Source organism: Gopherus evgoodei, chromosome 17 (assembly GCF_007399415.2).
Source record: "Gopherus evgoodei ecotype Sinaloan lineage chromosome 17, rGopEvg1_v1.p, whole genome shotgun sequence".
Taxonomy (NCBI): Eukaryota; Metazoa; Chordata; order Testudines; family Testudinidae; genus Gopherus; species Gopherus evgoodei.
This window is the reverse complement of record NC_044338.1, coordinates 22,716,366-22,731,904: the sequence shown is the minus strand read 5'-3', so window position 1 is coordinate 22,731,904 and position 15,539 is coordinate 22,716,366. Positions and strand designations below refer to the sequence as shown.

Sequence of the window (15,539 nt, the reverse complement as noted above, 5' to 3'; positions counted from 1 at the left end):
AGCTTGGGTGCCTTTCTCAAGGATACACTCTAGTTCCACCAGCAGTTGTGGGCTCTCTGGGTGACACTTTCTGGCTGGAGTCATGCAGGAGGTCAAATTAGATTATCATAATGAGCCTTTCTGGCCTTGAAAATCTGTGAATTTTTGCACTTTAGGCAATCATCAAAGCAATTTCCTCCACTGTGCATCTTGTGGACTCTCTCTGTGAGGGATGAAATTCACCCTTGTACAGAGGATCTTCACAATACTTGTGCACCACGTAAATCACACTTAAGGCATCATCAATTAGAGCTGGGCAAAAAATCTTCTTTGGTTGCTGGCAATCTGAAAAAATTGAAGAAAAGCTTTATTTTGGGTCAAATGAAAAATGAACTTTTTCAGAGTTTGTAGTGAATTGAAAAAGTCCAAGAACATTTTGAGTCAGGTCTAACAAAATGTTTTGTTTGCTCTGATTTGAAAGATTTTGTTTCAGTTTCACCATTTCACTGAGAGTGAGTGAGGAGGTGATGGTGCCCCTTGCAAGTCTTAGCCTGGAATGTTTCAGCATTACTGAAACATTTCAATTTTTCGATGGGGTGGAAATGGTTTAGCAAACTCTGCACAAAGTCACAGCTGGTTTAGGGTTGACTGAAACAGCATTTTTCTGCGAATAAACTATTTGCCAAAAATGTGCCCAGCTTTACTTAGAATAGGTCCTTGTGTTGCCCCTGTGCCTGGGGGCAAATTCATGCTAATGCTGCTGAGTTCCCTTGCACACCAACAGAAGACAATAACACTATCCTGGTGTCATTGATAATTTTGCTTGCGTTACTGGTGCAAAGAAAACTAGCTTGGCTTCCAGAGCCCAGGGTGAGTTTGTGGGATTGGTGGCTAAAAATGGACTCTTTTTACTTGAAGAACCTGAAAGCAGTTTTCTGGAATCACTGAGAAACAATAAACGTGGGACTCTCCAGCACCATTCCACAGTCAGTGTGAAGTTGGAGGCAAAGACCTCAGGAGTCAAGAAATGCCAACTAGCAAGTTGCCAAAAAACCTTAGCTCTGCCCCTGTGTTTATATAATATATAAAATAACGTGGTTACGTACCTTTTCTCATAAGTTTTTCTACAAACTTAGATACTAAATCTCATCAGCATTTTCCAAATTTTGATATTTCAATAAAGACCATAATAGTTTGCAAACATTTTCACAACAATCACCCCTTAAAGCTGTTTGAAAATGTTTGAAATTCAGAATTTTGTTTAAGGGATTGATTTCTGTGTGAAAATTTTCCCAAACATTTTCCTATTTGTCAACTAGACTTATTAGATATGTATGTGCAACATCTTCTATGCTGTACATCAGAGATGGGCAAACTTTTTGGCCCAAGGGCCACATCTGGGTATGGAAATTGAATGACGGGCCGTGAATGCTCATGAAATTGGAGGTTGGGGTGCTGGAGGGGGTGTGGGTTCTGGCTGGGTATGCAGGCTCTGGGGTGGGGCTGGGGATGAGGGGCTTGGGTGCAGGAGGGGGTTCTGGGCTCGGGCTTAGGGGTTTGGAGTGCGGGAGGGGGCTCAGGGCTGAGGCAGGGGGGTTGGGGTGCAGGAGGGTGTGAGGGCTCTGGCTGGGTGTGTGGACTCTGGGATGAGGGTGGGGATGAGGGGTTTAGGGTGTAGGAGGGTGCTCTGGGCTGAGACTGAGGGGCTTGGAGGGCAGGAGGGGGATCAGGGCTCAGGCAGGGGCTTGGGGCACAGGAGGGGTTCAGGGTGCAGCTCCCGGGAGCAGCGGCATGTCTCTCTCTCCCCCCTCCTCGCTACTACGCAGAGGCACAGCCAGGCAGACCTGCCCCGTCCACAGGCTCCACCCCTGCAGCTCCCACTGCCTGCAGTTCCCGGCCAGTGGGAGCTGTGGGGGCAGCACTTGGGGCAGGGGCAGTATGCGGAGCCCCCTGGCAGCCCCTGCGCATAAGAGCCGGAGGGGGACATGCTGTTGTTTCTGGGAGCTGCGCAGAGCTGTGGCACGTATGCGTGGAGCAGACTCTGACCCTGCTCCCTAGCTGAGGCATGGGAGCAGGGCAAGCCCCAGTCCCTGTTTTCTGGCTAGAGCTCGAGGGTCAGATTAAAATGGCTGGCAGGCTGGATGTGGCCCACAGGCCGTAGTTTGCCCACCCCTGCTGTACATTGATTTATTTAGGCCTGACAGAGTCCCTAGAGCAGTGGCTCTCCCACTGTTTACCATTGGGGGCCACATATGCCGCTCTCCATGTGTTATTTGGGTCGCATCCACACAATATATGTTCTTCTTTGAGTGCTTGCTCATGTCGATTCCAATTAGGTGTGTGTGCGCCACGTGCACAGTTGTCAGAAGGTTTTCCCTCTAGTAGCACCCACCATTTTGGCTAAGGAGTCCCCTGGGGTGGCGCCTTCATGGCAGTGAATATAGGTCCCTGCCAACCCGCCACTTCTTCAGTTCTTTCTTACCACCAGTGACCGTGGTTGGAACTGTGGTCGCTTGCCTTAGCAAGTGCTCCCTCTAGTGTTTGTATTTAGCTCTGTAAATAGTTATTCTTTACAGTAAGTTAGTTTAGTTGGTTTGTTTTCTAGGAGTGAAAGTCCTTCTCCCACCCTAATTTGTCTCCCTTTTGGGGTTCGGAACCTGCGTCAAGCCCATGTCAACGGGCGACCCCCAAAACTCTTGTCCCGAGTATCTGAGGGAGGTGCACCAAACAGAACAATGCAAGATTTGTAAAGGGTTCCACCTGAGAACTAAAAGAGAACGGGACTTCAGGCTGAAGTAGATCCTGATGGAAGCAGCTCTTCATCCCCAGCTGGCTCCATGCCAACAGGATCCAGCACCAAGCACTTCCGTGCAGAGCACTCCAGCCTCTATGTGAGGAACAGTGTCGAGGAAGGATTCTGGCCATAGAGATCACCGGTGCCAACATTCCCTGGCGCCGAAGCTCGTAGAGGCAGCACGGCATTGTTCGCACTCTCCGGGGCTGCATAAGTGGCACAAGAAGGTGGACAGGTTGCTCGCCCGCACCAAGAGCAGCCGGGTTGGACAGAGCTGGCACCATCAACTTTGGTCCCACAAGGGGGTCTGTCGAGTCCGGTACTGTTGGACTATCCTGACTGAGAGTGCCAGGTGGATGAGCTAGAGCTCCCTTCCGCCCCAGACACTTTTGAGGTGGTGAGGGACTTGATTGCCAGGACGGCTCCGCTGCTCCCCATCAGCTTGGATAGACCTCCGTTGCTGCAGGGCACGACACAATCCAGAGGCAAGCTGGCAATGATGAGGCACTGCTCACCATCTCCGTGGCATCGCTCCCCATGTCACTGCTCCCCACAGCACTGGTCTCCAGCACTGTCCCCGTGGCACTTGTCCCCTGGCACCAGTCCTCGGTATCGTCATCGCAGCACCAGTCCCAGGCACCTCTGCTGCAGCACTGCTCTCCGGTACCGTCCCCACAGCACCGCTCTCTGCCACCGTCCTGCTCAGCGCCACTGTGGGCTTCGTGCTCAAGATCCCAAACATTGGACTCCGAGGTGGAGTCCTATTACTCAATTGGACCACCGCAGGAATAGGCAGGACATGAGGCTAGTGCCATGGTAAGTGCAGTGTCAAGGGCCCGTGCAGTGGCCATTTTAGACCCTGTGGGCCTACAACCAGGCCCAAGGCATGCACTCCAGGGGTTCTCACTCTGTGGTGTTGGGAGCCTGGGTGCCTCTGCCAGACACGGACCATCCCACCCCTTGGGGCTCCAAAACAGTGTCGGGACACAGCACGGAGCTGTGTCCAGATCGCGGGCTCACCACAGCTCTGAGCCTGCTGTCAGCGATGAGGAATATGCACCGAGTGGGACAAGTCCACAGGGCGAGGAGGGCCTGGTCCTCCTCTGGCCTCGTCGTTGTCCTCGCTGGATGAAGTGGTGGCGGGGTCTTCCTCCTCTGGGCCTCCTCTCATTGACAGTAGAGCACACCAGGACTGCGTAGGGTGGCTCACAGTATGGGGCTTGAGACTGAGGAGGTAGTTGAATTGGAGGACATGATGGGTCCTAACCTCGGAGGGGCTGTCTAGGATGGCCTTGCACCTCCTGAAGACTATTCAGGCCACTACAAAAACTCTCTGGCAAACCCCTGCCTCCATTGCCCCTTCAGTGAAGGAGGTGGAGAGGAAGTATTTCATCCCCTCTAAGGGATATGAGTACTTATTTACTGACCCGCAGCCCTGCTCTCTTGTTGGGGCTGCGGTGAATGAGAGAGAGGCAAGAGCCGACCCCAGAGTCTAAAGACTCAAAAAAGCTGGACTTCTTCGGTTGGAAGGTTTACTCAACCGGAGGGCTCCAGCTCAGGGTTGCTAACTAACAGGCATTCCTGAGTAGATCTCATTTCAACTCATAGAACTCCATGTTGAAATTTAAGGAGTTGGTCCCATCTGAATCCAGGGCAGAGTTTGCTGCCATAGTGGACGAGAGCAAGGCAGTGACACAGACCTCTTTACAGGTCTCACTGGACGCTGCAGACTCGGCTATGCGAACCTTGTTCTCGAACATAGCCATGAGGAAGAGTTCATGGCTCGAAGTGACCGGCCTTCCTCCTGAAGTTCAACAGACAATTCAGGACCTGCCTTTTGATGGCAGGGGTCTTTTTGCGGAGACCCCAGGCTTCACAGACTAAAAGATTCGCAGGCTACATTAAATTTGTTGGGCCTGCATACCCCTGCTACCCGGCAAAAACATTTTAAACCTCAGCCCCCGCAGCGCTTCTGCCCTCCCTTGCCTAGGCAGGACTTCTTAAGGAAGCGGACTAGGAATGGCCTCCCCATCCTCCACCCAGCCAAGGCCAGGGCTTGGCAAGGCAGGCATCGGGCTCTCTAAGCAGGCCTTTTGAAGGTGCGCCTGAGGGTGACACACCAGTCTATTCACTGAATCCTTATCCCTGTTTCCTGAATCATCTGTCTCACTTTTACCATGCTTGGTCCCAGATAACTTCAGACTACTGGGTCTTTTGCATGGTAGAAGTGGGATATTTTCTCCAATTCTACTCCTCTCCTCCCTCCCATCCCTCTTCAGGGACCCTTCTCATGAGCATCTCCTCATGCAGGAGGTCCAAATTCTCCTCGTTGCGGGAGCAGTGGAGGAGGTTCCTCAGGAGGGACAAGGGGCAAGTGGTTCTATTCCCATTATTTCCTAATCCCCAAAGCCAAAGGGGGCCTTAGACCCATCCTCGATCTGCGAGTCCTCAATAAATTCATAAAAAAGTTGAGCTTCCTCATGGTCTCTCTAAACGCAAACATTCTGTCTCTGGATCTGGGAGACTGGTATGCTGCCCTGGACCCCAAGGACGTGTACTTCCACATAGCTATAATTCCAGCTCAGGTTTGTGGTCAACCACAACCATTACCAATTTACGGTCCTCCCCTTTGGTCTGTCAGCGGCCCCTCGAGTGTTTACTAAATACATGGCAGTCATTGCCGCCTTCCTGTGACTGAGGCAAGTGCAGATATTCCCATACCTCGATGACTGGCTGCTCAGGGACTGCTCCAGGGAGCAAGTGGAGGGTCAGGTCAGCCTGGTAAGATACACCTTTGACAGGTTGGGTCTCCTTCTCAACGAGCGCAAATCAACTCTATCCCCTCCGCAGAGAATAACATTTATTGGAGCAGTGTTGGACTCAGGTCAGGCCAGGGCCAGGGCATCTCTGCTGGAATCTTGGTTTCAGACAATGATAGACATCATAGAAAACTTCAAGCGGTACCCCACCACCACAGCAAGGAACTGCTTGAAACTCTTCAGCCACATGGCAGCACGTACGTATGTGGCATACATGCGAGACTGAGGCTCAGGCTGACACCAGCCAGGCCTGGAAAAATCTATCGGCCAGGGCTCAACAGTCTGGACAAGGTGGTCACTCTCCCAGTGCCAGTTCTTAAGTCTTTCCACTGGTGGCTCAACCTACCGATGGTATGTGCAGGAGTCCTCTTCCCAAAGCCCTAGCTCTCCCTGTCCTTGGTGACAGATGCACAGCGTTGGGATGGGGTGCTCACCTGGGAGACCTTCAGACCCAAGGTCTCTGGTCACAGAAAGAGCTCTCACTCCACATCAACGTCAAGGAACTGAGAGTGGTCCTCTTGGCATGACAGACTTTCCATGCCCACTTGCAAGGGAAATGCACGCAGATGACAACACAACTGTGATGTTTTATATAAACAAGCAGGGTGGAGCTCATTCCTCTCCCCTATGTCAGGAAGCCTTCAAGCTTTGGGACTTCTGCATAGCCCACTCCATTCACTTGGGAGCATTCTACCTCCCAGGTTCCCAGAACGAGTTAGCAGACTATCTCAGCAGATCATTCCACAATCACAAGTAGTCCAGCTGCCTGGACATGGTGTACAACATTTTCCAAAGGTGCGGGTTCCCCAAATTGACCTGGTCACCATGGAGAGCAACAGAAAATGTCCCCAGTTCTGTTCCTTCTGGAATCACAGTCTGGGCTCCCTCACGGATGTATTCCACCTCCCTGGACAGACCATCTGTTGTACATGTTCCTGTAGTTTCACTCATTCACAAGGTTATGCTCAGGATCCTCAGGGACAAGACTACAGTCATACTGGTAGCACCAGCCTGGCCTTGCCAGCACTGGTATACCATGCTCCTGGAGCTGCCGGTGGACGCTCCAGTCTCGTTGCCCTTGCTTCCGGATCTGATCACCCAAGGCCACAGTTGTCTTCATCATCCCAACCTCGAGTCTTGTCACCTCACCACTTGGAAGCTTCAGGCTAAATCCAATGGAGCTGATGTGCTCGGAGCCCATTAGGGAGCTTCTGCTGGGCAGCAGAAAACCCTCCACCAGGGCTACCTACCAGGCCAAGTGGAAAATGGTTACAATTTGATGTTCTCAGGGTTGTGCTCTCCCAATGCAGGCACCTATGCCACTTATCTTAGACTATCTATTACACTTAAAACAGCAGGCCTCTTGATTTCATCTCTCCAGGTCCACTTGGCAAGCGTTTCAGCTTTCCACCTGGGAGCGGCCAGCTGTTCAGTCTTTGCCAACCCGATGGTCAGTTGCTTCCTGAAAGGTCTAGACAGGCTATACCCGCAGGTTAAGCAACCAGTCCTGGTGTGCGACCTTAACGTGGTCCTTTCCAGGCTAATGGTGCCCCCGTTTGAACTCCTAGCAACTTGTTCATTGCTCTTCCTATCACTGAAGGTGGCTTTCCTAGTCGCCATTACGTCGTCAAGGAGACTTTCTGAGCTTAAAGCCCTAACCTCCAATCTTCCTTATACCATTTTTTATACGGACAAGGTACAACTTAGGCCTCATCCAACCTTTCTTCCAAAGGTGTCTCCCAATTTCATGCCAATCAGGACATTTTTCTACCGGTCTTTTACCCTAAGCCTCATGCGGATGGCTGGAAACAAAGACTACACTCCTTGGACGTTCGGAGAGCTCTGGCTTTTTACATTGAACGCATAAAGCCATTCTGTAAGTCGAACCAGTTGTTTGTGGCAGTTGCGGATAGAATGAAAGGCCTTCCAGTGTTGTCACAGAGAATTTCATTGTGGATCATGTCCTGTATCCAGGCATGCTGTGTCTAGAACAAGTTCCGGCCCCTGCACTAATGGCTCATACAACTAGAGCGAAGGCCTCCTCGACAGCGTTCCTGGCCCAGGTCTCAATCCAGGAGATCTGCAGGGCAGCGACACGATCCTCGGTTCACACTTTCACCTCTCATTATGCCATTACCCAGCATGCCAGGGATGATGCTCCATTCAGCAGAGTGGTGCTTCAGTCAGCGATTCCATGAGCTCCGACCCCACCTCCTGGTTAGGACTTGGGAGTCAGCTAATTGAAAGCGACATGAGCAAGCCCTCGAAGAAGAAAAAATGGTTACTCATCTTCTCGTAACTGTTGTTCTTCGAGATGTGTTGCTTATGTCCATTCTAAGACCCAGCCGTCTTCCTCTCTGTTGGAGTAGCCAGCAAGAAGGAACTGAACAGGCGGCATGTCGGCAGGGACCTATATACACTGCCATGAAGGCACCACTCCAGGGGGCTCCAGAGCCGACCTGACAGGTGCTGTTAGGGGAAAAACCTTCTGATGATTGTGCATGTGGGCACGTACGCACCTAATTGGAATGGACGTGAGCAACACATCTTGAAGAACAACAGTTATGAGAAGGTGAGTAACTGTTTTTACTACCTGTATGGCCCTGAGGGTTTCATATGAGCTGCAGCTGTGTGCTGATTGGGCTGCAAGTGGCCCACGGGCCATGAGTTGAGAACCACTGCCCTAGAGAGGCAAGGTGGGTGAGGTAATATCTTTTACTGGACCACCTTCTGCTGGTGAGAGAGATGCGCTTTCAAGCTACACAGAGCCCTTCTTCAGTCTGAGAGTGTCACAAGGTGGAACAGATTGTTTAGCGTAAGTAGTCAGCTCATGTTCTAAGGAACCATCAAGGTGAAGTGGCCTGTTAACATCCCTGTGGTGTAAGTTAATTCACAGTGGGGCTGGTGCAGACAAGCCCACAGGTTCAGCAAGCCCTAATGAGCTCCCTAATAGCTCCCCTACCTCCTGTGCAGAGTGGACCTCAGTGAAGCAGAGGATTTGGCCCACAGCAGCATGCAGGGCTGAGTATTGCATGTCAAGCGCCTGATCCTCCCTCCCTTATATCAATTCCATCCGGTAACTTCAGTGTAACTGCTGTTGGTGTGCGTGCAAGGAGAATCAGGGCTGAACATGTTTCCACAACTCAAAGCTAAGCCCCTGGGTAGATCCCTGCTACAGAGTGTGTCTGCACTGCAAGCACCCTGGTGCTCCCAGCAGCTCTTGTTCTGCTCTGCTGCTGCTTGGAGTAACAAATGGAGTGTTTGGTTTCAGATCCAGATGTTGCCCCTGCACGTCCTGCTCTTCAGTGCACTGAGAAGATTCATGATGAAAGGAGTAAAGAGCTGGAATCGTTACCTCAGATCCCTGATCCCATGTCTAGTGTCATCAAAATTCCAGCCTCAGGTGCTGCTGCCACGTCTCAGAAGCAAGTCAAGAGACTGGAGTCCCAGTCAAGCTCTTCGAAATCAGAATCCATGCAGAACAGTCTCAACTTCTGCCCCACTCCAGAGGTCAGTGCTGTTTCTGGTGACCCTTGTCATTACCCGGGGGGGATAAGCACACCTTGGGATCAGTGTATTTACTAGCTCTGCTTTCTCCGCTTGCAGCTACCTCTTAAACCTGTGTCTGGGAACTAGAGAATCCCATGGAAAAATAAAAGAAAACTTGCAGAAAACGGTTGAAGGGATTTGCTCCCTCTTCACTTGGCAACACCCCGTGACGGCCATTTGTACAGATCATTGCAGTCCGAGGGGAATGCAGACAACCTGAGAAAAGCCCTGGGAAATGTATAGCAAGTTTCCTGAGTGTTTTCAATTTGTATTTAGTTCTGGATAGTCTCTGTTGTGACTACATCCCTGGATTGCCACACAATATCTGAGTACTGCAGTTTGTAGTAGTGGTTTAGCAGCATTAAGGCATGTGCCCATGCCCTGCTGTCCTTGGCATACAGCCAAGAGGGGCACGTACTGGTGCAAACATCGCTGTTACTTATTAGCAGCTGTTGGTGCAGGAGATCATGAAGGGCTGCTGAGCTGGTGAGGGCAGATGCGGACAGGTTATATTGACTTTGCTTTCCCCTCCCTCTCAGATCTCAGAGATGTGATGGCAGCTGCTCCCTCTGCCCAGTAGGTCCCGTGTATGGATTCCTGTGGGGCTCAGTTCTGTCCCGTCCCTTATTTAATGTTCCCATTAGATCACTAGGGGAGCTCATGGGAATCTGGGTTTGGCAAGAGAGTGCCTCTTTCTTTTTCTGATGCTATGTCCACTCTGCGATGTACTCTCTTAGCCTAGCAGAGTAGGTTCAGGGCTAAGAGCCAGGAGAGCCTGAGTTCTAGGCTCACCCTTCCTGCTGACTGTCTCTCTTAGTCCTTTGAACTTCAAGCCCTCTTTAAGCTTCACAACATTCCTACAAGGTGAACAAATATCATTGTACTGACAGGGTGCCTGAGTCACAAACAGATCAGCTGATGTACCCAAAGTCATAGCTGGGATTGGAACCCAGACTCCCTGAGCATGAACGGTATCTCAGTTTCAGGGTGATTGCACCTGACTTTCCCCCTCCATGGTCCCCAGAGGGCACTCACTTAAGGTTTCTGGCTCCCAGCCGTCATCTCTCTTGGGAGGAGACTGTGTCTCTCTCCCTGCTGACCGGGGTTTTAAGGCTGCACTGCTCCCTGCCTTACACTGTGTTATCTCCAGCAAGCTAGTCCATCTAACAGCTAGTGCCTGGGGCATTGCTTTCTCTCTGAGGGCTGGGAACAGTGTATTTATTGGCAGCAGTTACAAGTGAACACCCAGTTCTTTGTCAAGTAGGATCCCTATGGGTGCTCCACTCTAGGTGTCAAGTATCAGAGGGGTAGCCGTGTTAGTCTGGATCTGTAAAAAGCAACAGAGTCCTGTGGCACCTTATAGACTAACAGATGTACTGGAGCATGAGCTTTCGTGGGCGAATACCCACTTCGTCAGACGCTCCACGCAAGGTATATCTGTGCCCCTTCACCTCCAAGCAGAGATTTTTGGTAGCAGTGTCCATTTGAGCCTGCACATGCGCTGTCCCTCCCTCGTGGTCTGCCTCAATAAAAAATAAATAAATAAATAAATTGGAGATATGCCAATCTCCTAGAACTGGAAGGGACCTTGAAAGGTCATCGAGTCCAGCCCCCTGCCTTCACTTGCAGGACCAAGTACTGATTTTTGCCCCAATGCTATCTAGCACTGCTTGGGTGAACCCCCCCACCCCAGTTCCTTCTCAACTGTCTTTGGCCTCAAAAGGAGCAAGCAGTCAGCCCTTCCTCATCTGCATCATTAGCATAAGTAGTAGTTGTTTTGGTTTTTTTTTTTCTCTTTTTAATAGTTAGTTTTTCCTTTTTACTCTGTTGGGATTAAAGGGAAAAAAAGAAAAAGAACTTTAGTTTACATTTCCTGCCCTGTCTGGGGGGATTGCCCCCCATTCCCCGGGCATTTAGAGGTCTAAGGGCTTATCTACACTGGCAAGTTTTTTTAATGAAACTCATGTTGCCAAGGAAAAATCAATAAAAGCAAAGTCGCCAAAGTGTGTCTACATTTGCTCCCTCTGTCGACAGATCGTGTCCACATTCAGGGCACCTTTGTTGACAGCGAGAGCAATGGACTGTGGATATGTATTCCACAGTGCCTGGTGACACCATCTGTTGCTAGTGTTGTGGGAATACGGAAATGGAGCGCGGCGCATTTTGGGATGTGCAAAGTGTACCGTCATGCACTGCTTTGTGTCCCACCCCACCAAAGGTCTCTGGCTTCCTTTTGCGCTGTTTTTCCAACTCTCATTCTTTTGTAGTGTGCGCCAGCATCTGCAGTCAGAGAGGATGGATCTCACACTTCTCTCCTAGGCACTGTTGGCTGTCTTGAGGACATCATGCATGGCAGCACGGTTACTCACGAAGCTAGCAGAGGATGAATCGCCAGCACCCGAGTGTGATATGGATGGCAGCAACTTGTCAGTGCTGTGTGAATTCACAGAGCAGCTGCATATGGTAGAGTGTTGCTTTTGAGCTAGGGAAACAAGCACTGATTGGTGAGATCGCATTGTCATGCAGGTGTGGGATGATGACCAGTGGATACAGAACTTTAGGATGCGTAAAGCAACCTTCATGGAGCTATGTGCTGAGCTGGCCCCTGACCTGCTTCGCAAGGACCCCAGATTGAGAGCTGCCCTTCCAGTAGAGAAGCGTGTTGCAATTGCTGTGTGGAAGCTGGCGAATCCAGACTGCTACTGGTCAGTCACAAATCAATTTGGAGTAGGAAAGTCAACAGTTGGGGCTGTATTACTCCAAGTATGCAGAGCAATAAATCGCATTCTGCTGCATAGAACCATGACTCTGGGAAATGTGCATGACATAGTGGATGGCTTTGCAGAGGTGGGTTTCCCTAAATGTGTCGAGGCCATTGATGGCACACACATTCCAATTTTCGCACCAGATCACCTTGCCTCTGAATACATCAACAGGAAGGGATACTTCTCCATGGTGTTGCAGGCATTTGTAGATCACTGGGGGCATTTCATAGACATCAATGCAGGCTGGTCTAGAAAGGTGCATGACGCACGCATCTTCAGGAACAGTGGCCTGTACAGAAAGCTGCAGGCGGGACTTCTGTTCCAGACCACAAGATCACAGTGGAGGATGTTGAAATGCCCATAGTAATCCTGGGATACCCCACTTACCCCTTACGGCCCTGGCTCATGAAACCTTACACAGTGCACCTGGACATCAGCAAGGAGCGTTTTAACAACAGGCTGAGCAGGTGCCGCATGGTCATGGACTGTGCCTTTGGCCGTTTGAAAGCTCGCTGGAGGTGTCTCAATGACAGGCTAGACCTTACTGAGGATAATATTCCCGTCATCATAGCTGCGTGCTGCACTTTGCATAATCTGTGAATCGAAGGGTGAAATGTTTGCTCAGGTGTGGAACACTGAGGCAGAGCACTTGGCTGCACAGTTTGAACAGCCAGATGCTAGGGCTGTCAGAGGAGCCCAGAGGGCTGCTATTAAAATCACAGAGGCTTTGAGGAACCACTTGGACAATGAGGGGCACTAACACGTGTCTGCTTTGGAGTTGCTTCCCTGTTGCATCCATGTACAATTTTGAGGCTCAAGATCCATGAAACACAATGCTTTAGAAGCCTGTTCCCGAGAGTGAATTGATTGCTATATGCCAGGGCTTCTCAAACAGTGTTGCCTGTGTAGGGAAAGCCCCTCGTGGGCCGGGCCAGGCCAGTATGTTTACCTGCCCCATTCGCAGGTCCGGCCGATCGCAGCTCTCACTGGCTGCGGATCGCTGCTCTGGGGCAATGGGAGCTGCTAGAAACGGTGCAGACCGAGGAACTTACTGGCCACTGCTTCCAGCAGCTCCCATTGGCCCAGAGCAGCGATCCACAGCCAGTGAGAGCTGCGATCGGCCGGACCTGCGGACGGAGCAGGTAAACACACCGTCCCATCCCGCCAGGGGCTTCCCCTACACAAGTGGTGACCCCTGTTTGAGAAACCCTGCTATATGCTTTTGTAGAACATAGAATAAAAATGCTGTACTATTAAATACCTTTGCCTTTATTTATTGTTAAAAAGTGTAAAATCTCACAAGTGTGTGTAGCTCCAACTATCATTGTGCAAACTGTGAGAGGGGGTGGAGTGACGGGGCAACTCAGGATTGCTGTGGGGTGAAAAGGAATGTGTGGGCATAGAGGGGGTTGGGGTTGGCAAAGAATTGTGAATCTGCTGCAGTGGCGCTCCAGTACGGATTTGCTCAGTCTGCAGCTGTATCAATGACTTGCGCATCTGTCTGATCCTCCATAACTTTTATCATCCGCTCTGTTGCTTGCCTAGCAAAAGCAGCATTCTCTTTTCTGTCCTGCCTTTCGTCTTCCCAGCACTCTTTCTGTTCCCTAGTCTGTCTCTCATCATGCTGTATAACCTTGTGGAACATGCCTTCTTTGCTGCGCCTAGGTTTTTTTCTTATCTGCCGCAACCGGTCCGTAGGGGTGCGTGAAGTGTTCTTCAAGGTCTGTGCTGAAACGAAGAGAGAGTGTTGCATGCCAACAAATGATTGAAACATTTTAGTAAAAAGGGCATTTTGCTAGTAGAATCACTTTCTCTCTGAGACTCTAGGCAGGCACACAGCTCCGCGATCACCCCAATCATGGTGAGTTTCCAGAGTGGGGGAAGGCAGTTGTGTGTACGGATAAAAAGGTCACGGCTTGCAGGGCAGCTTTGCAGGGAACTCATTCTAAAATTATCCCACACTTTTTCACAGGCGGCCAACTTGCTGGCTGACATCTCGTTGCTGAGGGTGACCAGAGAAACCATGGCTCAGCTGCTGAATGCTTGCGGCTTTCACCCTAGTCTATATGCAGCTCAACTATGTTCCGCTTTGGTCCCAGTTCAGTGGTTGCTAAATGGCAGGGGACAGTTTCCTACAATGGGGGAACTAACAGGGCTGCAATCCCTTGGAATCTGCAGCAGAGGATTAACAAGTACCTTTTGGAAACTTTCCAGAGCCTCTCTCTGGCAGATTCCCTGCAGGTCTTGATGTCCGTTGACACCCTGCTTGGCTGTGCAGATTAACTACACAGGGCAATGTCCAGCTCACAGAAAACACTACCTGCTTCCCACTTTTCCATTCCCTACACAAGCCACAGCAACTTATCTGGAGTTTCATCTGCTTCCTGCTCCCTGTTGAGCACTTCTGGAGTGGGGGAAACTTCCTGGCTGCCTGACCCACTGGGTGACCCCACTGAGAGCACCACATCCTCTTCTAGAATCACGGAATATCAGGGTTAGAAGGGACCTCAGGAGGTCATCGGCTTCGTCAAGCCTGATATTAAAAACCTCTAAGGAAGGAGATTCCACCACCTCCCTAGGGAACCCATTCCAGTGCTTCACCACCCTCCTAATGAAAAAGATTTTCCTGATATCCAACCTAGACCTCCCTCACTGCTACTTGAGACCATTGCTCCTTGTTCTGTCATCTGCCACTGAGAACAGTCTAGATCCATCCTCTTTGGAACCTCCTTTCAGGTAGTTGAAAGCAGCTATCAAATCCCCCCTCATTCTTCTCTTCTGCAGACTAAACAATCCCAGTTCCCTCAACTTCTCCTCATAAATCTTGTGCTCCAGCCCCCTAATCACTTTTCTTGCCCTCTGCTGGACTCTTTCCAATTTCTCCACATCCTTCTTATAGTGTGGGGCCCAAAACTGGACACAGCACTCACCAATGTCAGATAGAGGGGGATGATCACGTCCCTCGATCTGCTGGCAATGCCCCTACTTATAGCTCTAGTTCGACTTCTTCATCCACAATTTCAGCCTCCAGGTTACCCCCTCTTTCAGCTGCATGTGAAGTATCCATGGGGCAATCGGCGATGGAGGTCACCACCAAGGATAGCATTCAGCTCCTTATAGAAGCAGCAGGTCTTAGGTGCATCACCAGAGCGATGGTTCGCCTCCCACGCCTTCCGATACGTCTGCCTTGTCTCCTTGATCTTTACTCTGCACTGCTCTTTTCGCACAAGCCTCGAGAAATTTACCCATGTGTGTCCCGATTCCTACAGGTCACTTGCAGCTGTTACTGAACAGACTCCTCTCCCCATATACTGATCGGATCCGACAACTCAGCAGTGGTCCAAGCAGGAGCGCGTTTGGTGTGATAGGCAGCCGTGCTCGCCTGGGAAGCTCCTTTGGGAAGTCAGCAAGCAGGAAATGAGATTTAAAATTCCTAGGGCTTGCAAGGGTGAGGGGTAGGTTGGCTTCAGGGCAGCGAAGTTCAAACTACTGACCAGAGCGTGGGAATTGTGGGATACTTTCCTGGAGGCCAATAAAAGTTTTAAAAAACCGTGGTGTCTACACTGGCTGTTTGTCAACTGTAAAGGGAAGTGAAGCTTTTTGTCGCCCAATCTAGGCATTTTTTTCCCCGAA

The 15,539-nt window shown here is 50.6% G+C and overlaps 1 protein-coding gene across 15 annotated transcripts in view; it reads left to right on the top strand.

Moving 5' to 3' along the window:
- The window catches only part of TSPOAP1 (TSPO associated protein 1), a 181,154-nt gene that overhangs the window by 107,687 nt on the left and 57,928 nt on the right, over nt 1–15,539 (top strand). For all 15 annotated transcript variants that reach the window (XM_030536443.1, XM_030536446.1, XM_030536436.1 and 12 more), the window contains one exon: nt 8,864–9,102. In XM_030536443.1, the coding sequence (XP_030392303.1) occupies nt 8,864–9,102 (239 nt within the window). The remainder of the gene's footprint in view (nt 1–8,863; nt 9,103–15,539) is intronic.